The 25495-nt window shown below is 38.6% G+C and overlaps 2 protein-coding genes across 5 annotated transcripts; one reads left to right on the plus strand and one right to left on the minus strand.

The window, feature by feature from the left end:
- The first annotated feature begins 1790 nt into the window (after nt 1–1790).
- spaca6 (sperm acrosome associated 6) lies at nt 1791–25351 on the plus strand. Of its 4 annotated transcripts, none has more exons than XM_077721605.1 (12): nt 1791–2171; nt 2439–2525; nt 2846–2917; nt 3140–3163; nt 3248–3325; nt 3778–3887; nt 4750–4903; nt 5522–5690; nt 5787–5859; nt 7021–7126; nt 9489–9615; nt 23327–24874. In XM_077721605.1, exons 1-9 carry the CDS (start codon nt 1967–1969, stop codon nt 5836–5838), a joined length of 951 nt encoding a protein of 316 aa, XP_077577731.1. In that variant the 5' UTR covers nt 1791–1966; the 3' UTR covers nt 5839–5859; nt 7021–7126; nt 9489–9615; nt 23327–24874. The 4 variants fall into 4 exon arrangements, with proteins under 4 accessions (XP_077577731.1, XP_077577732.1, XP_077577730.1 ...); XM_077721604.1 differs by lacking the exon at nt 7021–7126 and adding an exon at nt 25249–25351 and having other exon boundaries at nt 1792–2171; nt 23327–23506; XM_077721606.1 differs by lacking the exon at nt 7021–7126 and having other exon boundaries at nt 2439–2522; nt 2843–2917; nt 23327–24873.
- has1 (hyaluronan synthase 1) lies at nt 19145–23119 on the minus strand. Its single transcript, XM_077721620.1, has 5 exons — nt 22917–23119; nt 21436–22133; nt 21082–21307; nt 20873–21005; nt 19145–20543 (listed from the first exon to the last, which is right to left on the minus strand). Exons 1-5 carry the CDS (start codon nt 22942–22944, stop codon nt 19868–19870), a joined length of 1761 nt encoding a protein of 586 aa, XP_077577746.1. The 5' UTR covers nt 22945–23119; the 3' UTR covers nt 19145–19867.
- Nucleotides 25352–25495: the final 144 nt, after the last annotated feature.

Here is a 25495-nt window from a genome sequence, read left to right on the forward strand (position 1 = left end):
CTCACCCCGCCATTGAAAATATATTAAGTTGGTGTATTAGGCACCCTGTCTGGTTGCCATGGAGACACAGCCATAGTGATGAGGGAGGATGGTAGACAAGTGGGGGGGATACAGGATGTGATGAGGCGGTGGGCTTGATTTGTAGGCCCGCCCGCTCACTCGCTCGTACAGCCCCCTTTTGTCACTTGTAGCCTGGCTTACCTCTTCCCTCCCTGTTATCCCTTTGGCTGCCTTTACTTGCTCATTGCCTCACTTCGCCTCATTTGCTCACCACCACCAAGAACGTGCCTTGCCTCCTTTGTTCGTTCTGGACCGCGAGTTAGATTACCGGTCTTGATTCATTTCTCTCGAAGCGTTAGTACAAACATGCTTCTTGCTTCATCCCCCTCCCTCCCAATGTATACATCAACATTAAGCCCACCCCACCACCACCAACCACCTCTTTGTATGACACCCTCCACCCATCTTTCCCTCTCTCCATCTCTGCTCTGCAGTAAAGCTGGTGCATTGAGGCAGATCAAAAGGAGACAAAAGACTGGAGGGAAGTGTCAAGATTGCTCCTTTTGTAATTGGATGTATTGAGGTACACTGGTCACTCATTTTATTATGCAGTTGCACGTATCAATTTTTTGACATTTTACTGACCCCATACTTGGAAGTAGGAAAAAAATCACAATGGGGATGCTTCTCTCGTGGTGAGTGATGTACTCAAGCCGGCTAACGCCTATATACAGTTAAGAACATCTGGAAGGAGTACGGGTGACCTCGCCCATAGTGTTCGCTGTCTCCCACTTGAAGCCCGCTTCAGAGCGCCGGCATGACAGACGCTATGTTTTTCTTCGCATACATTGGCGGGTACTTTAGAAGATGAAAGTAGTTCAGGGGTGCCTTGACATACCAACGCCTCGAGAGCGTAAAAGATCAACTAGTGATTTTGATCATGAAAGTGGACGTGAAGTGAAGAAAAATAAAACACTTGAAGGGAGTGAATGTGAAGTTGCCGAAGGTGGAAATAAAAAAGAAATGTATTTTTTCCAAACTATCGTAGTTTCTGCACTATAAGGTGCATCTTCAATGGATTGATGCATTAAATGGTACCATGTATTTCATGTATAAGCCACGCCAGATTATGAAACGCAGTAGTCGTTGTAGTGGTTTTGCTAGTGGTAGTAGTAGGGAATTGCGTTACACATCCATTAGCTGGACTTTTGGTAGTGGTGGCAGTAGTGGTGGCAGTAGTGGTGGTAGTAGTGGTGGTAGTAGTGGTGGTAGTAGTGGTGGTAGTAGTGGTGGTAATAGTGGTGGTAGTAGTGGTAGTAGAGGTAGTAGTGGTGGTAGTAGTGGTGGTAGTAGTGGTGGTAGTAGTGGTGGTAGTAGTGGTGGTAGTAGTGGTGGTAGTAGTAGTGGTAGTAGTAGTAGTGGTAGTGTTGAAAGTAGTGGCGGTAGTATTAGTTGTGGTAGTAGTAGTGGTGGTAGTAGTACTGGTAGTGTTGGAAGTAGTGGTGGTAGTAGTACTGGTAGTGTTGGAAGTAGTGGTGGTAGTATTAGTTGTGGTAATAGTAGTAATGGTAGTATTAGTAGTGGTAGTAGTGGTAGTATTAATAGTGGTGGTGGTAGTAGTAGTGGTAGTATTAGTAGTGGTGGTGGTAGTAGTAGTAGTAGTAGTAGTGGTAGTAGTGTTAGTAGTAATGGTGGTTGTACTACGTATAATGAAGTGATCTAGTTATTGTGCAAGTAGGGGGGGAAATCTTGTCTTGCATTTTATGTTTACGTGTGCACGTTTCCATCCTCATCGTTTGGCGCAGATCTGTAACGTCATAGTGACGAAATGATGACCCCATGTGGCGTCCGAGTACGAGGAACGTGCTGTCACTCGTTCTCGCTTTTATTGATTAATTTATTTCTTTGCCTTTGATTCATTTGCGCATTAGTGTCTCCTTCAGTTTTTTGTTTGTATTGTTGTAAAATGTGCAAGTTTGCATGTTGCGTTTTGCGTGTGTGTGTTTATTGTGGCGTAATCGGGACTTCAGCCGCATGCTTTCAGTGCTTTGTGACACCTGAAAAAGCCACAATTTTGTGTACAACGTACGCAAAACACCCCGACAAATGCTTCGAATACTATGACGAACTGTTCAACCACAACCAACAAGTGATCGAAGCCGGCAAAGTTGGTATGGCAACTTTTGGACACTTGATTCTGCACGCGTGCACATGCAAATGCATGCAGAGGAATGTCCCAATTTTGATTATGTATTTGTTTGATTATTTATTCTATTGTAATACTATAAAGAAAGCACAGTACATTAATTTGTTATAGGTCAATTTAACACAAAGTGATTTAAAGACATCATCTCTTAATGAGTTCAATAGTTTGACCCATTTTGACAAATAGAATTGGAAGAATGTGTGGTTAAATGAATTGTGTGTTTTTTTTACAGGGAAAGGTCATGATAATGAACTGAAAACGATCATGGCATCGCTAATTGACAGCGCAAAAGAGGATTTGAAGTCAGTCCAAAAATCTGGTAGGGCGACCTCTTACAGATAAACACTATTTCCCATAAATCAAATGTTAAGATAGCTCTTAAAGCCCAAGGGAATTTTCCCCATAATTATATATATAATCATATATTATATATATTTAAGCTCCATACCCTAATTGGATATTAAAGCCTCATAAAAGCATGTTTTACATTTTATTAATGACCAAGGAAACCTAAAAAAAAATCTACTCAGAATTACATACTTGCATTAATGTATTTTTTCACAAGTAGAAGTACAGTTTTGAAAATGTACTGAAAATATGAAATATGGAGTGACAAATGTCTTCTTTATGTCCCACCAGACGCCGAGTTTAAGTCGTGGCTGAAGACAACAGCAGACAATTTCATTGCTAAAGCCTCCTTGGTGCCTCGAGGTGAGACATGGTCGCCTCCCCTTCCTTACCTTCATCTTTTCATCCAAATTGAAGCCCGTAATGAGTCATTATAGCTCCCTCTGATCTCTACGTAATGCGCTAGTTATCTTATCACCGCTTTTGACGTACTGTGGAGAGCACAAAAAACATCAGATGGACCAAATTGGCAGCAGTGATATTAAATATGCCCACTTCTAATCATTCCAAATTCTTTTGTTTCAGCTACTGGATGCATCCCTCCATGCGGTCAGTGCCTAACACCCTCCTACAGTTTAACACAAGGCCCCCTTGATAACTGTTACTAATAGAATTTTCCCATTCATCTATTAGGTTACCAGACAACAGATGGCCATTACAGCTGCATAACTTGCAAATACGACTCCTGCGGTTTGCCTCTTGACTGCCCAGGTGAGAATCTCTGCAGATAGTTTGGCTGTGCATTAAAAAAAAAAGAGATAAAATGTTGCAATCCACACTTGACACATTCTTACATAAGTCTGATTTCACCCTCTGCAGTGTCCTTGTTCCTGGAAACGCTTAGCTTTTGATCCTTGAAATGCTCTTAGCACAGAGTCAGGATTTGGAGAACGTGACTTTAGGCAAGGTTTTATTTCCGCACATTACATCGTTTGCACATAGCATCCACGGTTTCATTCTAAGCCCTTGGCTTCTTTTATGCAAGGTGACAGTTAGCTCCCTCACACTATGCTATCATGTCAAGTCCATACGGTCTGGCTAATGCTCATTTCCAGTCCTCTCGTCAGAAAGTCGACTTGAGCGGAATCTGTAAGGATGGTTCAGTGTGGAAATGGAGATCTGACCTGGGGGGATCTTATGTACAGCTTGTGTGTGTGTTTCAGTTCAAAATATATCAGTGGAAGTGAAAAACTCGACCCAGATGTTGTGCGAGCCCAAATTTCCATTACCCACTCATCCCACCAACATCAGGATATGGAAGTTTGCAGCCAAAGTAAGTTTCTGCTGCTCTCACTTTGTCACATCTAAGTACTACTACTACTACACTTGGCTCGACTCGTCCCATGACGGGTTGGCAAAGCAAATTAACTTTCCCTAACGCTTTCAACGAGGATCTGGATTCTGGTTCAAAGTTCCAATCTTCTTTAAAAACACCTCCAATTCAGCCAGGTTTGATGGTTTTAAAGTCTAGACAATCTGTTTTTAATCACACTATTGGTTTTCTTTTTCTTCTCTGCTTTAATGCCTTTGTAGACGATGTTTTGCTCATCTTGCCTGGAATTTATGTGAGCTTTAACTTTAACTAGATAGTACCTGCACTGGCAATTCCAAAGTTTAATGTAACCACCATTTTTTTACTGGCATTGCAATTGTTTTACTTGTAATGCTATGTTCTAAATATTTCCTTCTTACCACCCCTTTTGTTGAAATAATTCAATTTTAAACATTTTAGTTTCATCAATTCACATTACCTATTTCAAAATGAAGCTGGCTTTTCCAAATGTGCTTTAAACCTGGACTCTGGTCTACCTGTATGGGGAATTTTCCAGATACTCCCACATGAAGATTCAATGTAGCACATTGTAAAAGGATTTTGACCAGGACAGCATTTACTAATAAAATAAAATTGTCTGGGATATACTGCAACTCCAAACCCAAATGAGGGTGGGCTACAAATCACAACAGCACAAATCCAAACAGTACAAATGCGCCGTCTACTGGAATTAGTGGGACATTTCCTCTCTTTTTTTTTCCACTGAAGAAAATGCATAATAGCAAATAACCATATTTGCACATTCTTTCTGGACTTATATTGTAGAGTCATTTAAAAAAAATCCACTATGTTCTCTTTTGAGGTGAAAACTCAGCAGTTGGAGCTATTTGGGGAACTCGCAAGAGGGGAAGACAACCTTTATTCCATCTCATCAACGAGGTTACACCACGAAGGCACCTATCAGTGTGAGATCATCGGCGAGATGCCCATTGTCAGAATATACTACTATCTTGCAGGTAGTCCTTTAATTTATTAGGCCTCTTTTGTACCCTATTGAACCTATTATTTTGGTTAAACTACCTTGCAGTGAAAATATCACTATTTCGCCAAATCTATTTGATCTTATCTTGGTCACAAAGTCCACAACGGCTAATAAAAATGTAAACAACAACAAAGAAAATAATCAAGATAAAAAAATCAAGATTTATTGATTAATTTGTACTGCATTTTTGCACTAATTTTTAGCTTGAATTGTATTTTCTTATTTCTTGATTTGAGGTTTGTAAGAACAAATATAGGCAGTTTAGTCGAGGTATTCCCTGGTTAAAATAGTGTTTTTGCCTTTGATTGATGTACTTTGGCTTTACTTTCATCACCAGATTGTTGAGTGCAACAACATATTTTTAATCATTTGAAAAAAAAATCTAGGCTGTTTATTCTATTGGTTAATTTTCCAACATGCTTATCTTCACGAGGGTCGAAGGGTCGCTGGAGCCTATCCCAGCCAACAATGCACAGCATCAAGTTGTCATTGAGTTTACTTACGTATAAACCAAGTAGGGTTGGATAATGAGGGTAGTAATGTATATTTCTAAATCCATCTCCAAATCATCTTTTTTTTCCCCTCCTCCAAGTGACCCAAACTGTGGTGAAGCAATCTGAGCTGCTCGAGATATTTGAGCTGTCTCTTCTTCCAGAAGGGAGGTTACGAACTGGGCCTCCCCCCTCTCAAAGTCCCCCACCAATCGTCCTCATTGTCATCTGCTTTACATCTTTGTTGCTGCTGCTCTTTCTCTCATTGAGGTAAAATAGTTTGCAACTATTTTTGCACTAATGCATCCCTTTTTTACTCATGGATGTTTTTAAGTGAATTGTTTTTCTTTGTCAAATCATTTACAGATTGTTGTTCTTGTGGAAAAAGAGAGGCACTGAACCCACTGGAAGAAATTGAGATGAGAGTTATAATCCCAGAGTAAGTAAGCCCTTTTAAAAACTAAAAGTTATATTCATCCTTTCCACCTGTAGAGGGCAAAATAGGCACAATATTTAGCAGCAGTTATGATTTAAGAGGTGTCAGCAAATCATATCTAAATCCAATATAAACAAGTCTATCTAGTTGAAACCTGTCAATCACTCAGACTGCTCCTCCCATTGCACATAGATTAAGACGTCTGTTGCAGTCAATGGCACCAAAACATTACCATTCACTTTCATTGTTCCTAGTTAAAATGCCTTGCTCACCAAATTGCCGCAAATAAATGAACAATTAGCTGCTAGATAATTCTAGCGTTGAGTTCATTTTATTTTATCCATCGTTGTAGTTTACTAGTTTGGCCACCAGGAGGCAGTGCGAGCTGGGTAAAAATCCTTTCGGAACACGCCCCTTATAATAGGTGGTCATTTACCTGACTTGGACTGGCCTTTTTGTTACTGTTATCTTTTTCAGACTTTCTTGGATTAATAAATTGTAGCACATCATTAAAATGTGAACATATTTACTGAATTCATCTTGGATGTAAAATGCCTTACACTAAATATGCCAGGTGTAAAAAATGGGGGTCAGTCAATATCTAACATGGCAATAAAATCCACGCATATTGCCATTGTCAACAGCTAATTATGAATAAAATGTATTTACGCTCCACTCTTTTGACGCTCATGACTAAAGACGTTTAATTTAAGGAAATTTCTTATGGCAATCTAACAGCCAATACAGAAATGTTATACTGGGTAAATAAAAAAAAACTGAAGACTGTTATAAATACATGACAAGAATCCAGGTGTCATGCAAAAATGTCCTGAGTTTTTCTCAGTAGTAAAGGCATGAGATCACAGATTTTTGGAGTTTCCTCCCAAAATGTCCTCACTGTGGTTTACTGCTATAATTTTCTTTTCACAGCCAGTTTCTTTATGACTTTATTTCCCGCTCTCCCGTGTGTCATCCATTCATTCATTTTCCATTCCGCTTATCCTCCTGAGGGTCGCGGGGGGTGCTAAAGCATATCCCATCCAATTATAGGATTCTCCTGTGTGTGTGTTAGGCAAATTTAATATTATCAACAGGTTATGTTTGGAAGGCAGCCATGAGAAGGGCGAGAAGTTAAACTCCCAAATTTTGTACTTTTTGTTGAAGCAATTATTGGCACGTGTTTGGGAAGGCGCCTCAGCTGGGAAAGTTTCACCTCTCGGATGTGCCAAATAAGGAAGAAAGGAGTTTTTGGTTAGTCCAAGTGCTTCAGGTATTTCAAAATTGTAGCGCAGCTGACCCCAACTTTTCTTTTTTTAAGAGGAACATTTTTTTTTAAAAATGAATGAAAAATTGCTTCACATTATGTTTAGTCTGGGAATAATATTAATGGAAGCCATTCATGTCTTGAATTTTATTACTAGCCGCATAGTTATAAAACAATAAAAGCAGGAGCGATAGTACTACAGGTGAAACAGTTCATTAGAATGCACAACACAATTTGTATTCTTTAAAATATATATATTTTTATATCTGGCACCTATTTTGAACTAATTTATGTTCACATAAGCCAAAATTGCTTCTTTTTTATCTACATAAGTAATTTTTTTAAGATAAGATTTCCATTTTATAAAAAAAGAGAAACGAATTCGAGAACTTTATTTATCAATATAATAAAATATAAAAGAATTGGCATAACTGTAATGTGTTTAACACTACGGTCTTGATTATTTCCTCGATTCTCCTAATGAGCTAAATAGTTAACATCTGAATCGATGATTAAGTCATCTTTAATCCCAGTTTTGGTTAGAACATCCCATTTTTTTCGGTAATTTAACAATAATGTCAATGATGTGTGTTTCTTTTGGATTTCCCTTGGTGACAATAATGACATTTCTGCGTCATTGATGTCCTTCCCACTACTTTTATATTGTCTTTATTTTCAGCCTTCTCAGGCAATTGTTGCTCAATATTTCACAATCAACTGGTGTTTCCAGTGGAAAACAATATGAAAGTAACCTCAACTGCTTTAAATGTGTTGTTCTTTGAATGACTCGGAAGCTTGACGCTTGTGGTAGTGAAAAAAAAAGGGAAGGGTGTGCTTTAAATGGAGGAAGATTGATCATGAATGAACTCTGAAAGGATGTCATCCTCCCTTAAAAGGGCATAAAATAAGATATTAGCTTGAATAATGTCAGGATTTACAAAACAATTTTGGATTAGTACATGAGTGTATACCTGAGGAATCACTCAAATAGTAAGTCTGTGTTTTGTTGCGTACTGAAAGTAAATGTAATGGCACAGCAATGGTTACTATGGTTACACTCATTTGTTTAAAGTATACAGTTGAGTTTAGTTGCGTAAAAAACAAAGAACAAAGTCACTTATTACATTTGTCAGTAGGAACAATTTGTTTAACTACTCCAACTGAAACACGTTTTTTGTGGCATGTTGATATTTAAGAAATCATGGTAATCATTCATATTTGTTGACACGTTTGCCATCAAGCCAAAAGATGAGCATGTTAAAATTTGATTAGATTAGATTAGATAACTTTATTCACCCCATATTTGGGAAATATCATTGTCACAGTAGTGAGAGGATGAGAATGCAGACACAGGAAAATACATTTTAGACAAATAGATAAGTAATAAATACATAAATAAATACATATATATATATTAATAAATACATGAATAAGTGTGTTGCTAAAGTATATATATATATATATATATATATATATATATATATATATATATATATATATATATATATATATATATATATATATATATATATATATATATATATATACACATACATATATATACACATACATATATATATAAATATACATTTACATGCATACACATAAGATGTACATGTATATACGTATACAGTTAGTCTTAACATTCAGCCATTTGTTTTGCTAAAGAGCCTGACAGCTGATGGGAGGAAGGATCTGCGGAAGAATGTTAGCCAGCTCAAAATTTGAAATGATTTTTTAAAATAGCCGTTTTGACAATGAGTGGGGTGCAACTGCGTTTTATCGTCAGCTGTGGCATATATATGGATTTTTAGTTCTTGTGATCGTGAAATTACGGCAGCCGCATGAACACATTCCCATTTGAAAGATAAATAAGGTAACCTCACCCACCTCCACCTGATTAGGACATGATTTTGGTTCCAATCAGGGATGCCTGTTCGCCCCAGTAACGACCCTCCAGGTCTAACTGTTATTGATGCATTCAAGTGAATGGCAAAGGGGATGCTTGCGGCATGTGTAAAGTTTCTGCGATGGATTTGCATTGTGGCCTGTACAGGTAGTGGTCACAGTCTTTGCCTGTTGAAAAGCCAAAGCACTCCAGTGATTTTGATGTCGGCCTTGTTGCAATTTTTTTTGGAGAACATTCTGTTTTGTTCCAAGGCAGGCGAGGAATAAATGCAGCCGTGCAAGGTGGTTCCAGGTGGTCGAGAGAGATTTGGGATTTTTTGCTCTCTCTCTCTCTACTTCATGACGTACAACTACTCCTAATCTTGACTTTTTTGGGGGGTTGGCGAGGAAGTGACTTAAAGCAGTGTTGAGCAGGTGCGCACTGACAGAAACGAGACTTGACGTGTTTGTTTTTTGCCAGGCCTACCAGCGGCGAGCCAAATGGAAACGGTGGCGACATTGCGTCTAAGGAGCTTATCTTGGCTTTTAATCGACTGCTGATAAAGCACTGGTTACCCTCTTACTTGCCAAGAATACTTCTTCTAATGGTAAGTAATTTATTCATTCTAATGTCTTGTCTTGATGCATGAATATCAATTCTTCTGATAATCCAAAGTATTTTCCGTCTTCACGATACAAAATTGTGTTTGGTTTCAATGGCACCAGTCTTAAAAGTGGGCTCGTCGTTAATTCTTTATGAAATTGTCATTTTAAAGATAGTTATTTATCAATGCCATCATTCAGTAATGTTGGAAATGTAAGGATGTGAGGCAATTTACATGGTGCTGACTTGGCATTGGATTTTTGTGAGTCGGCTTGACTGTTGGCTGTTACATAACACTTGTGCGTGTGCATTTGCGCGCAAGTGATGTTGCCATGGCAAATGTTTATAAATTGTACATTATGAAATAATGTTCAAAGGGTCCAGTGAGGTTTGATTTTGTGAATCAGTAGAAGGTTAGTGAAGTTCTATCGCCTTACACGGCAAATGTGGTATGAATTTTCAGTCAAACTGTCATTTTTTGGAGCGAGAGCTAGAGATGTGTTGGAAAAATAATGTATTAAATGTAGTATATTTGTTCAACGAATTGAATATTTGGCAGGGATCAATTAATGCACTTCAGTAGATTAACTCACCTCCACTTTAGCCTCCTGCTTTTTTGCACTCGAGTCCACACACCACTCAAAAATCCTGTCACTGAAGTACTACTACTGCTTAAAGTACCACTCTACACAGTTATGCATACATTATAATTTATGCATATTAATATTAAAATCATATGAAGTTTATACTACACATTTATTTAATTAGGCTAAACATACATTGTGCTTGAGTTTAACACTTCTTATATAACATAAGCAATGTTTGTGTTTATGCATGCGTGTGTATGCAACTGTATATTCTATTAAATAAATAAATTGCCCCATAACCCAAACCTAAAATCGTCATTAAGTCCCACACCCATCAACCTCTCACCACTTTCTCACAAACACCCCCCCCCCCTCCACCCAAAAACACATACGCACACACACACACACACACACACACACACACACACACACACACACACACACACACACACACACACACATAAAATAAGTGCGTCAAGACTGGACCATTACAAGCATGGATGCTTCCCACACCCATTACCCTATGTCTTGCTGGAGCGTCCACATTTTTTTTCTCCACACATGGCAATCATTCCCTAACTTTCCTTCAAATACTGGAATTTCTAGTTTCTCTTTCGAATAATGTCAAGAAAATAAATATTCAACGTGTTTAAAAATCGCTTTTCAAAACCATAATAAAATGCCAATAAAAAGAAAAAAAGGATCTTTGTGTTCCTTTCTATTGTGAACAGAACCGATTATCTGTCATATCAACATTATGTGTCAAATAAGTTAAACCATTAACTTGATAAATTGAAGAAAATTTGGCATTGTGATCCTGGTGAAAGGATTCCAGAAGTGGGGGTGTCAAGTCCTTTTAGTTCTTTTTTTCTTCTTCTCCAAATGCCATATCTTGAATTTTAGAACATTATACTGCCAACGTGTTCTCGTGTCTTTTTCGGCATCATACAAGAAGTTATTGACTAGTGTTGTACTGATGCGTTTTTTTTTTTTTGGCTCCCGATATAGATTCCGACAATCGTTAGTTTTTTGGGAGAAAAAAAATACAGTTTTTTTTCCTTTCAATACTAAACAATTGCATTCTCACTTGATTGTAAATGAATTGCTACCATGGCTTGGTCAGACTTAACTCATTCTCTGCCATTGACAGTACTAGTTGAAGGGTTCAACCCTCCCACTTTTACTACTAGTGATAAACTAATTAAATTGAATTGAATTTTATGATGAGATTTAAAGCTTGTGTGTTGAATGGGCGCTTTTATTATATTCAATATTTAAAGTGCTCTGAGATTATTACTATATCTATAAATCATTTCCACACATTATAGTACCATATCATGAACTCGTTGGCATTGATGATGATAGATGTCCAATTATTTCAAATTGTTTTGATACCCACACTGCAGCCGTACCTTTACAGTGTGATCTTCCATTTACTCTCAAAATATTTCTTTAATTATAGTCCTTATTGATTTTAAAACACAGTGATTGGGTTTTCAAGATGTGTTTAAATGGCTCAATAAATTTGTTAAAAAGAAAGACTACTATTTGGTCAAATCCATCCCAGTAGTAGTAGTTTTTTTTATATATAATTATAATTAAAATAACACAATTTCATTTTTTTTTTTATAAATTTGTAGTAGTATTCTTAAAACATTTTTCTCCACTATCAAATATTTAAGAAATTCACATTTTATATACTTAAATGCTTTGACCAACCCTTTTTTATAATAATGCCATTTTTTTCTCGCCATTGTCAAAACAAAATCAGCATAATGAACATTTGTTAATTTTCCTTAATTTTCCTCCACTCCAAATATAATTTGTCCTTTTTTTTTATACATGTCTCATTCTGACATTTAACTGGTTGGGGATATGTTTACCAATAGAAGGTACTAGTGAGCAGCTGTTGGCCAAACATGGAATAAAAACATTAAAAAAAAACAACTCCAAATCCCTTTATCAAAGCAAGTAATAGAAGGAGGGGCCAATTTTTTTCTACAGTTGAAATTATTACGGCAAGTCAAGCATAAACTAGCCACCCGTGAGGATTTGATTATGTCCTTGGCAGGTCAAAATAGTAAATCATCAAGATATGGGTCAGTGCCTAATGAAAGGCATTTATCTCTGATTATTTTCTCCATTTAAAACAAGAGAAAATCAGTCGCCATCTAAAAAAATAAAAAAGAGAAAAAGATTCAGACAGACATGCAAATACTATGACTCTCTTCAACATTTGATTAGTCTAAGACATACAATTTAACTACTTTTTATATGTTAAACTGGAATCATTCATTTAACTCATTGTCTGCTATTGAAGGTAATAAAAATCTAATCCTAAACCATCCCAATTCAAACATATAAAACGTTTAAAACCATCAATAACAGCCAAATAAATTACTGCCATTTGTATCTTTAATTTGTTAATGCTCTATTAATTATGTTGACATTTAGAAAGTTATTTTTACCCCCCATAAAAACATTTTTTTCAAAGAATTCAAATCTGCCGTTTGACAAAACATGACTGGAACAAGGAAAGCAATAGATTGGAACATTTTACATGTGTTGGAAGTATTTTATAGTCCGAACCTTGAACTCTAATATATGGAAATCTCAAATTCAAAAATGACATTTAGATTAGATTAGAACTTTATTATTCAAGAATCCACCTTTTTTTTTTTTTTAACATGTAATGTTTTTGATCACTTTAAAACTATCAATTATCGCGTTGAATTGATCAAATATTGTGCTTTGCTTTTATTATTTTTTTTGGGTAGCAAAGCATTTTAAGCCCTGCCAAGAATGTGCTCTTTCTTGTCCTAATCCCGGTGAAGCCCTGAGTTGTGTGAGAGTGAGCTGGGCTGCTCCAGCCTTTAAAAAGGAGTAGTAAATTTCTAAATATAGTCAGACGTGACTCAATACCTCATCGTGACGTTTCAGCAACACATGCAAGGGCTTTTTCCGCTAGTTTTTTTCCGTTCCCATGGCAACTATAGATGACATCCAAGTAGCAAGTCTCAAATTGACGTATCCCCAACATCTGAATGTACTTTGCTCCACTGCAAAAATAATATTACAACATGGTCTAAACTACATGACATGTTTGTATCTATGAGGGGAAAACTTGGTTCCTTGTGTGTGTGTGTGTGTGTGTGTGTGTGTGTGTGTGTGTGTGTGTGTGTGTGTGTGTGTGTGTGTGTGTGTGTGTGTGTGTGTGTGTGTGTGTGTGTGTGTGTGTGTGTGTGTGTGTGTGTGTGTGTGTGTGTGTGTGTGTGTGTGTGTGTGTGTGTGTGTGTGTGTGTGTGATTCTATGCTTGAAACTGCTATGCATCAATCATGAATGTCAATATTGTACTCTATACGTCATATAGTCTCATTTTTGCAATCTTTGCTTGTCTTGCTTGGCAACTAACTTAATTGTTACTGTGTTGCTATGTTATGTGCTATCTTTTCATCGTGTGCGGTTTGATGGAAATCATTGTGTTTTATCGCCACATGCCTTTTATGGCAGTATTGTTGGAGGAAATCATAAACAAGATTACAAAATGAACTGTCCAATTCCCTTTTACGATTTTCTTCTAAATACAAGAAATATGTTAAGTGCTGAAAATGTTAATTCAGCATTAATTGTGGAATGGCCTATGAAACCACTGCATATTGATCATTTCTAAAAGGATCAAATATTGGATTTTTACGCTGTAGACTTAGAGAAAATTTCAGAAAAAGACCCCATTTGCTCCTCCATTCTGGCTCGGAGGGTTCAAACATGCGCAATTGTGTTGACAGGGGAAACATACTTACCACCGTAATAGGATAAGCGCTTACAAATGCCAGTAGTATCATCGACATCTGGGACGGATATGCTTACAGTGTTTCAGAACTTGCCCTTTTTTAAAAACCTTAGCACAAAAATCCCCTTTTTTTATCCATTCAAAGTTGCCGGACATGTTAAAAATTCTCTTTCCCTTTACCAAATCGATTTATTCATTACATTTCATAAATATTGCCTTTAAAGGGCTCATCGGGTTCATGCTTCTTAGTTTGAACCTTGACTTCCATTCTCTAGTATTCAGTTGGAATCACTCTTTCCTTATATCTTTGTTTCACTTACTCTTGCTTCCTCAAAATACTTATGGACTGTGATAACTCAGAAATATGAGTCTGCAACTAATATGTGTTGCGATTGGCTAGCGGCCATTCCAGGGTGGACTCCAACTTTTTGGCCTACTGGCAAACAGCTTAGAAAATAGATGGGTGGACTTGTTTGTCAAAATTCAACAGGTGAATCTGAAATGATATTTTCCTATAATAATTCCATCATTGCAGTACACACAAGCAAAGCATATTTTTTTTAATATCTCACCACTTTCAAACCAATATCTAGATCTGTTTTGTGTCTAAGCCATTGTTACATAATGGACCATAGCATATTTGCAGATATTTTATGATTAGGGTATTCATGTGTGGGGCAAATAGATGCACTTATTGCGGGTGGTCCCGGTCCCCATTAACCGCGATAACCGAGGGAACACTGTAGTTATATTGCTGTTTAAAACCTGATTTCTGCTTGATGTTTGAAACCTTATTTTACCACTTTTTAATAGCCCTTAGTCAAATATTTGCTCTTTCCCACGCTTTCACTTTTACATTGCAGCTGGCAGCTTGTTAGCCTGAAATGCTTGAAACCGCCCTAGCCTCCCTTACCTGTTAAGGAGACAGCTATCAGGTCCAGACAGTGTTTTTTTCTTCCTTTTTCTGGCTATTATCAAGTCTTAGTATGAAAAAGTTACGATCAGAGTGACCAAAATTGACTCTTATCTGTACATCACAATATTTCGAGAGGAAATGTGAACAAAAATTACAAAAAAAGAACAGATTAGAGTACCGTATGATTAAATAAATTGCGTTATACTTTTTGCACATAATAGGAATTGTAAACTTGTGCAAGACCCCATTCGTTGATTTAATATGACTAAGCAAATTTTGGGTGGAGGCAAATGAACGGGAAGCAGATTTTTTTTTTTCCTCTTGCATTGTTGATTTAATTTTTCATCTGCTGGATTACAAGAAACTTGAATATGATGATTTAATCACTATGGAACAAGACATTACAAATCAGATACAGCTGTATAAGTAAAATAAATAAATAAATAAAAACACATACGCACACACAAAGATCTTGTTTCTTTTAGGAATTTGAAGAAATTGAGTCACAAGCAAGGTCAAAAATTCACATCTTTAAGCTTTTATCATCCACAGCGGCGTATAGCTTAGTCAGTAGCAAATGTGTGACAAGTAGGCGGGACAAAGGGATAACAATACAAAACATGATACTAAAAATACTGTATTGCTGACATTTAAAAAATGTGTACCAATAGCTGTATTTCACCTACTTTAAGGACATTACGGCATTTAATGACACACCGGAATAAAGAAATAATGTCTGTTTCTGCTGTATTAAAATCTCGATATCATTTTCGAAAACTTCTCCTGGAATAGATTGGGTTAAAATTGGATCCACTTTATTTTGTTTTTTATTCTGTGCTGTTACTTAATTGGTTAGCACGCCGGCTTCGCAGCTCTGGTGTCCTGGGTTCAAATCCAGGTCGGTCCATCTGTGTGGAGTTTGCATGTTCTCCCCGGGCCTGCGTGGGTTTTCTCTGGGTACTCTTGTTTCCTCCCACATTTCAAAGGCACGCATGGTAGGCTGATTGGACACTCTAAATTGCCCCGAAGTATGGATAAGTGTGCATGGTTGTCTGTCTCCTCGTGCCTTGCGATTGGCTGGCCACCTATACTGTTATTCTTGTGTTGATGCCTAGTGAGTAACCACAGTACTATGGAAAAGCTGATCTCCATTTCTCATCACAGAAGCAATTAACCCCCGACTAACCCGTTGCAGAAGGTCCAGACTCGTAGTCGTAATACGTACTGATTCCCGGCTCAGTCATGCGGCCGACCAAAATGCATCCTCCTTTTTGACGTCAGAAAGGGAGGAAATCCCAGACAGGGTGGGGGAAGTCAACTTAATTGAAAGCAGGCACGAAGGGACGCAATACCGAGATTTTTCGCCAGATCTCCCATTGAACATCCTGCATAGTGCGTGAGTCACGCCATTCCAAGCCCGAAGGAAATGTATTAAGTTTTACTCATACGACTGAACCTTGTTTTTTTGCCAAACTACAAATGTTCTGACACCCTCCAGAGACTTTGACTCAGCAATGGTCCAAGTGAAAACGTGAAGACTTTCACGACGGATGTGGTCTGGCCAGCCGGCTCTGACCTCATCTATTGTCACCGTCAATTTCCCGCATTTCTGCATGCCAGATTTTAGCACTTTCATCCCCTTTACTGAATTAGGATGCCCGATTCTTACCTTCGTGTTTAGCAGGTGCTCAACTCTGAGGATTGTCATTCCGGTCTCTTCTCAGACTGGCTGGTGTGGTCTTTGCATGTCCTCTACTTGTGCATGTAATCTGGCTTCCAAAAAATGTATATACAGTGTTCCCTCGCTACTTCGCGCTTCAGCTATCGCGGACTCAGAGCTTTGCGGATTTTTTTCAGGAAAACTGTCATCATATTGCCCAAAAATGTCCTTTTTTCAAACCACCAAACATTGCTCACATTGCCTGTCACAGCCTAATCTAACCTATCATTCCTCTTACTATCATATTGGTTACCAAGACTGTCCTCATCTCACTGGCAATACCCTTGTTATTGTCAATCATTTTGCACTAGCAATATTACTAACAATATACTGTATTTTCAATTCTATTTTTGTATTACAATTTTGTTCATTTTATTTTATTTTATTTATCCCCCTTTAACCCTCTTTTCTCCAGAGAATGACCCTTACCACCGTAAAGTAATGCTTGGGAAAAGTTTTCAAAAGGGCAACTGGCCAAATAATGAGGCAATATTTGATGCTATCTGTAAGCTAAGAAAATGTGATTTAGGGTTTATTATTGCAAGTTGACTCATATGCACCGAAACATATGCGTAATATATCATTAGAGCCGCCCTGATAAGACAACAACTTTGTCACATGAGGCCTGAGCCAAAAAGTTTCATTTTTTGAAATTACCGTCAGATGAGATTTGCTTGGAGAAGAAAAAAAAAAACACAGAGCTCCAAATAATTTCATAAATGTTAAAGTTCTGCTGCCGATTTGAACGTATACCAAAAAAAAAGCCACATTCCATAAGATTGGTCTGACACTCGTGAATTCTTTAACAAATCCACACCTACATTCAGAATGTATATGGTAAATCCATCCCCTTTAAAGCATACACATAAAGATAAATGAGTAACAAGAGGACACTTGAGAAGTTGAGTGTGGAACAAAACTTCCACATATACATATTGTTATTGTTAAAAATGCAAATGTTTTACCAATTGGGAACCCCTTTTTGTAAGCAACATATTTGCCTTACTATTGATACTAGATATTATTAGATTATGATAGTCAATGGACCATTTATAAGATCTTATAAAGCATTTTCAAACTGAATGGGCTCAAGTTTTTATTGTCAACACTCAATTTTTCAACTTATATTTTAAATTTTGTTTTTTTCTGCTTTTTTTTTTGGCTCTTTGGAAATTAACTTCGAGCAATCGTAACATACCATTCATTACAAATAAGGTTCCAACCATTCGACCTATAGTCCAAAGTATACTATATTTGTGGCCATTGTTGATATGGAGTAGGCCAATTTGTGTCACAGCAAACCTTCCTTGGAAGCAATACATTTCTCCAAAATGATGTTTACTGCTTCTGACACACTCCTTATCTTAATTGTTGTAATAAACTGATGGCTCATTCCACCAAATTGGTGTTATTAGCTCTTATCTGCGCTTTATCCCTAACGACATAAAAAAAGGGGCTAGCCCTGAATTTCATTCGCTAAGACTAGACTAGAAGCTACGACTAAATAAATTGTCTCATACATCTAACAGTTTTAGGACCCTTAAAACCCAACACGCAGATGGGCCCGGCTTCTATTACTGCAATTCGTGCTTCATGTTCGACTCCTTCAAAAAAAACGATTTATCCAGGCATGATTGGCAAGTTTGAGGGTAGCCTTTTACAACCTTTCAATCTACTTTTTTTGCAACCACCAATCGTTCATTTTTCATTGGTTTGTCATGTTTACCATTGTGATTGCGCGAAATTTGTTTCCTATCAATTTGATTGGAAGGGTGATCCCCTGTTAACCCTTTCACTGCCTTTGAGATAATGATAGTTGTATAATTATCTTGCGACTTTCGTCCTTCTGCTGGGGTTTAAATTGAGTTTCACTGGTAGACCTGACTGTGGAAAGCAATGAATGAGTTGATATTTAAGATATTTGCACGTCTCCATCACAGAGAATGTGTCATTTAAGGTAGCAAATTTGAAACTCACTGTCTATTTTCGTCAATAGCAGGCAATTTGTTTAAAAATCTTACTTTAATCACCTTTTACTTTGTCGAATGTTCTCTGATATTTTCTCTGTTCTTACTCTTAAAGAAAAAAAATAAACATTTCTTATTTACTTTCAAATCTAAACAAAAAGCAGTGTATTTATTCTTTCATTTATTCAATGGCTGTTTATTTCCTTTACCTGTAAATCTATTTGCTGCTGTCTAATTACATTTGAGTTTTTTTGCTAGATTATTTTTTGTATATTGAATCAAGTCTAACTAGTGTGTTGTTAAAACAAATACAAAGAAAGTAATTCAAGTTAGAAAAATATTTATTTGTTCACATTGTTTCCTCACATCAAGCCATTCAAAGTCCTTTGTTGTTCCACTTAAAAAAAAATAAAGGGGACGAGGGGGTGTACAGTGCTCATACATTCATACTTTACACATATGGCTGGACATAGATACTGCTACATTGTTTTAGTAGATGACATTTGAAAAACGTGTCTCATGATGGCAAATATCTATGAGGTCAAGTCTTAATGTCGGCAGGCAAATGGTTTTATTTCACATGGGTATACACGGTGCCCGTCTGATACATGCTTCCAGGACCAACCGGCAAAAAATAGTGTTTGTCCCTCAGAGTGTGGGAGTGGTCTCTTATCAAGAACTCAATGTTTTGGCTCAGAAGTTTCCGTGAAGGTCTCCGGGAGCCAAGTGGACTCCCTTATTCTCACATCACAAATCCCAGCAGTTTGACATAGGGGATTCCAAAGCAAGGGTCATTTTAAACTCGCATGCAAACATACATACATAGTTGAGTATCTTCAAGTGTACAACCCTGTAGAAAAGTGTCCTCAGAACTCCAGTGCAACAACAAAAGTGGTGAGAATTGGTTTTGTCTTGATCGTACAGCTATTCGCTCATACAGTATATGTACAAAGACGTATCATATAAATATCCCCACGGTACCCGACCATCCCCTATGTACAGCATTTACATATTCTTTAGATACAAGGAACGTGTCTCTTATTTAAGTGCATTGGCTCAAAAGCCACCAGTAAACATTCACTTCAATGTGCAACAGCAATGTGTGTTCTGCTAATTTCACCAATGAATACTTCATTTGTTGTGTTATTTGGTTTAGCAGCTGCACAAAAGCCCTTTATTATCCTGAGATAAATAAAATAAGTATATAAATTAAACACATCCATTTAAAAAAAGAAGACACAATAAATTAAGTCGGCCTCGAAGTAACTTGCGGATCTACACATTCACCTTGTAACTTTTCCTGCGTACCCGACACAACTTGCGGAACCACGCCCAGTATAAAACCATCATGATTAGCCAGTAGAAAACGTAAACCACGGAGCCAAAGATGAGGAATTCCGTTTCTGCTTGCTTGGCTGGGGAAAACCAGTCCTCGTTGTACTCTCTGTAGATTGTATAAAACAGTCCTGATATTAAAATGGCCGCCCATACAGACAGGGGCAGCAGGGGCATGTAGTTCCCCACGATTTTACGCCGGCCCGAGGTCCCCCAGCTGCTTATGTTCATGGTAATGATGGCAAAGTACTTAGCCGGCAGTAGGCTGGTCATGTACAGAGCCGAGTAGAGGGACATGAACACCATCACCGCGTTCTTGCGTAGAATGCAAGCGTAGGTCGCTTTGATCAGCCCGATCAACTGAATACAGCACAGAACCCAAAGGATGTCCCACAGGCTCCCCGTCCAGAACAGTTGGATAATGGTAGCCGTGACGAAGAATGGGAACACCCCCGAGACGATGGACTCGTAGGTCATCCACAAGTTGTGCTTGTGCCACCACATGGCGTTGAAGAGCCACTCGCGGAAGTAGGACTTAGTCCAGCGGGTCTGCTGGTTGAGCCAACGCAGGAATTGAGCTGGTGTCTCCGTGTAACATTTGGAGCGAGACGTGTATCTGGAGAAAGATGACAAATAACTGCTTACTAATGGTCACACATGATGCATGGATCAACCAGACAGTTCATCTAGTTAGAGGAAGAGTATAAATGGCAAGCCTTTCCCAACCATCTTTTAAGTGCAGTACTATAGCCGTGCAAAGGACATTCTCTCCGTTACTTGTAGGATTTTATTCCAGCCATAAAGTTTTCCACTGAATACAGATTACAGTTCATTATCAGTACGCCAGATTGTTGTATTTGGCTGTTACATGGTCGACATCAGTGCTTACTAAGACCAATTTTGCTCTTGATATTCAGCAATTACTACTCTAGTAATGTTACTTACTTTGTGGCATATCCCATGCTCAGCATACGGTTGGTAAGATGTCTATCATCTCCAAAGGTGCAGTGAGTACCCAAAAACTTCTGATTATACCACGATTCCAGAAAGGCCTGAAGTAGGTCATTCCTGTAAAGCCCTAATCCAGAAGAGGGACCATTATAGATTGACTTCTCTTGATTCGTGAAGTATGGCTCAAGAAATAAGAAACATACCCAAGGGTCCGCTTATGCACGAGACACAGTTGAAGAAGGATTGGCATGCACGCTCTATGTTGAAAGCCATCCAGTAGCGAAGACTGCTCATGAAGCTGATGTACGATTCCTTCATGTTTAAGATCATGACGTCCCCGCCGACTGCGCCGTACTTGGTGTTGCTCTCCAGAACCTTGCACAGCTCCACTGTTGCTTCAGAGTCCAGCTTGGTGTCCGAGTCGCACACCTGAATGAGCAAGTAGCTTGTGTTTATTTGCCGTGTCTGCGTGTTTGTGTCCATGTATTATTTGCCATAACCAAATGGATAGCAGATGAATACATGTTTGAGAAAAGTACTTTGAGAAATGGACCCACCTGGATGTAGTCAACGGAAGATCCAAGGGCTTTAAAGGCGGTGTACATCACCTCCCTCTTGCCCCCCCACTTCTGCATAATGCATACACATTTCCTAGTCTGGATGAGGTGCTCCACTTCCTTGCGTTGAGGGTCCTCTCCAAAGACAGTCTTGTTCCCAGTCTCCTCGTCCAGTTTCAGCTCAGTGGGGTCCCACGTGTGGTAGTTGTTCTCCCAAATGAAACACGCGGGGTCCCGATCGGCAAACACCTCCTTGAACATCTCCATCATGTAGCGGTCATCGTCATTGTTCCCATCAATCACCATGATGACACGCAGCAGTTCGGAAGGGTACTGGAGTTTCCGGACGGAGTCGAGGCACTCCTTGAGGTATATGGGGTCCTCCTGGAATGCTGAGATGGTGAAGCCAATGGTCTTGGTGAAAGTGCAGGGTTTTTTGCGAGCCTTCATCCGCCGTTGCTCGATGAAGGCGAAGAGGCTCTGGACCATTACGTGGAGAGAAAGCAGGAGGCCATAAAAGCCAAAGGAGATGATTCCGAATGGGGAAGTGGCCAGCTGGAAACCCGCAACGTAGGCCCACACCATCAAACCCAGGACCATCAGTGCAAAGAGAAAAGTGAAAATAGCTCGGAGTAGCGAGCCCAACTTCTTCAAGAGAGGTTTCAGCTCCATTGGCGCAGTATGGGCAGTCAGTTTAACTGTAACATAAAGTAGAACATCCAATAAGGTTTGGGAGTAGGTTCATGAGGGCTGGTTGAAAAGCACAGTTATTATCAAAACAACAGCTGCCACACCTAATGAAACATGCTCAATTCATTGCAGGGCACAGGACATGTACTACTGGTAAAAAGTTGTTTCTGGACAACTTCATTTGTAGGTCTTGTTCAGGAAATGATTAATCAATAAAACTAACATGAATTCATGCAAAACTGCTTTCTTGAAAATGAGTCAACAATGCCAGAAAATCATCACAAGAGAAAAAAAATGCAACATTTCTGAAACACCAAGAAAAAACTATTTCAAAATAGACTTAAGTGTGTATGTAGTGGTTACAAATAGTATGATAATTGTGTATACTATAGAGCTTATGATATATTAATGAAATAAGAATGATTAATATTTTACACTGATGTTTTTAATTATTGCAAGTGGTTTTATTCATTAAAGGCTCAATACTGATATCAAAAGTAGATGTTTCTAAGAAATGTGATGTTTATAATCATCGCAAGCTGTTTCTAAAAAAAATTTAATGTTTTGAATTATTGCAGGTGGTTTTATTCATTAAAAGTTCAACACCTGCATCATATAAAATAATAGTTGTTCCTAAATAAAAAAAAAGATTATTTTCTTATTCTGACAAATTATTTTAATGATAAAAAATTCAACACTGTCCTAACAGCAAGCCATAAACAGCCCCTGTTTTCCAAAATGGTCCAAAAGTAAATGAATGGAAAAATGGTGGTGGTGGGATCGAGCTGTACCTTGGCGTTGCGCTGGCTGGCGACGCATCCACTCCCGTCTTGCTCCTGTTGTGGCAAGCTACTCCGAAGGGGTTTCTCTTTATAAGCTCCTGACTTGAGAGTGGAGGGCCATGTGCGCGCAAGGCCGGCACTTGAGTGATGATGGAGCGTCGCCCAGCTGACTCAGCCGTGCGTCAGTGCGACCGTGCAAGGGCTGTCCCCTTGGCCGCAACAAAAAAAAAAAAGCGCACCCTCCACAACTTCTCGTCTTCTTGTCTTATGCGGCTTCTTTCTTCTTTCTTTTAAAATGACTTGATGATTTATTTCTTTGTTCCCTCACTCAACCATCCCCGACATGTCTTCTATTCCATCAAAGGAAATGACTCCCACCTTGCTTGTACCTGATCTTTTTGTCTCTTGAATATTCACAGGCAACCTGGCGAGACCTTCACCCAGCCCACATCCCACAGCATACGACAAGCCTGTAAAAATCGAAAAGCGGAACGCCAAATATCCACCCAAGCAACCCCTACACCTTGTAGCTCCATGTTCATTCATACATTCCATTCCAAAGCATTGCCGTCTCATCAACCTTCAAAGTCTGAACTCAAGTAAGGCCAATGTTTTCTATCTAAATTAAATGCTGCCCTCTAACGGCCTTTTCAGAAGTTGAATTGCAAAAGATTTTCTTTTCACCTTTACAATATTTTCCTCTTTAAAGAAAGTTGTTGATGCCAGTATAGAAATGATAAAAATTGTCAAATCACAATCGCACTGCTACTTCTATATAGGTAGCATATGCATTTCATCATTTTTTTCTGTCTGTTTCCCAAAACTAAATAATAATAAATAAACAGAAACAAAAAGAAGACCAAAACCTCCACATTTCATTTTATGAATTTCACACATTTTGTCCTAATCTCAACCTTTTTGCCACATTTCCAACCTCCTTGCTGAACATTGAACACTAACTACACAACACTTGTGGCAACCTACCGAACAATCTAAAGGTTTAAGAATATGGAGTGAGCTATTATCCTGTATAATTTCATAGCACTATGCTTGAGTCCAAAATTCAATCATACTTCTGTGAGAAACATGCCTTTCCGGACCTTTTGTCCAATAACATACCTCGACTCAGATTCCTATTGGATCCCAATCACGGCCATCCAGGTCTGACTGTCTTTGCCCACGTGAGCGTTAATGTGTCCTGGCAGAATGAAGGATTGCCTCATTGAATTGGAGTTACCCAGACATTGTGTGAGAGGAGGCGCACCAGCGCTCCCAAGGACTACACATGGGTGGGAACGCTGAGCTGCTGTTTGGTGTAGAAACACAAACAACCGTCCTCCCACCTGGCCTATGCTGAATTTGAACAGAGTGTGCTAGAGGAGAATAGATTGTCAGACAGACTGGTGCATTTGAAGCTGGACATTGAGAATGTCATGGTGAACATTGTTAGTGAGTACACTCCATTGGTGGTATGTCAGGAAGAAGAAGAGAAGGAGATGTTCTCTAGTGACTTAGATGAAGTGCCTTGGAACGTCTATAGAAATGAGAGGAGTGATTGGAGGTGACCACTATGGGCAAGTTTGCCATTCAGGACAGGAACCTAGAACACTTCTAGTGCCAAAAAAGGGAGACTGGTGACGATAAGGTCATTGTAGGTGAGGGTCTATCCAGGCAACGTAGGCTAGTGATGTTTGTAAGCCCAAGTTTAGTTGCAATTTATATTCTCTCTCACTGAAAAGTTTAAAAAATGTCCCTGGATATTAACAGCAAAACAATGTGTACCCATTTTTTTGACAATATATTGCAAACCTACCCTTGTTGTGGTGAAATGCAGAAGGACAAAGTCTTCCTACGCTGAGATCCAACCCCAAATCCCATGAAATGTAAGGCGGATGAGCCAACCATCTGTCCACTATGCTGTCTCATTGTTGAGAAATGTCAAATTGCCCTCAAATGACTTGAAAAATAAAATGTCCTTCCCCAAGCCCTTTTTTAAATGTGTTTTTTTCTTTTTACAACCAAATCATGCTGGCTACTCTTGAGGGTCCACACCCTTCCTTTAACCACACGAGCTGCTTGAGCCATCAGCACATGCAGTACACACTCCATAGCAGGCACAAATAGAAAACCACCAGGCTGCTGATGTCATGTGAAACAGCTGGGCTAGTCCATGACTAGCAAATGAGAGGAGGTCAACTAGACATGTTATTACTTTGACCTTTCCATGTGCTTAAATGAACTTTGCAGATGATGATGTTTGAGGATGCTGTTTTTAAGTCACGTGTCAACCAGATGACAGGATTTCTCATATGGCTACTCAATGGAGCTTTTTTTTTCACAGGGTCGGGGATCTTTTGGGCTCCAATTAGCTGGCAAGTAATTCAGGGTCCATGTGTGAAAGAAATGATGATTATTTTATGTTTTAACATGTAATTTTCATGTTGTTTATATGTTGCACATGATTTATAATACTTTATCAAAGTATTAAATCCATCATTTTTTTTAGTCGACAACTAATTCCTAGGGCGGCAAACGGCATCAGCCTCACAGTTCTTAGATCGAGGGTTCGAACCCAGGTGGGTGTGCAC

Source organism: Stigmatopora nigra, chromosome 7 (assembly GCF_051989575.1).
Source record: "Stigmatopora nigra isolate UIUO_SnigA chromosome 7, RoL_Snig_1.1, whole genome shotgun sequence".
Classification (NCBI taxonomy): Eukaryota; Metazoa; Chordata; class Actinopteri; order Syngnathiformes; family Syngnathidae; genus Stigmatopora; species Stigmatopora nigra.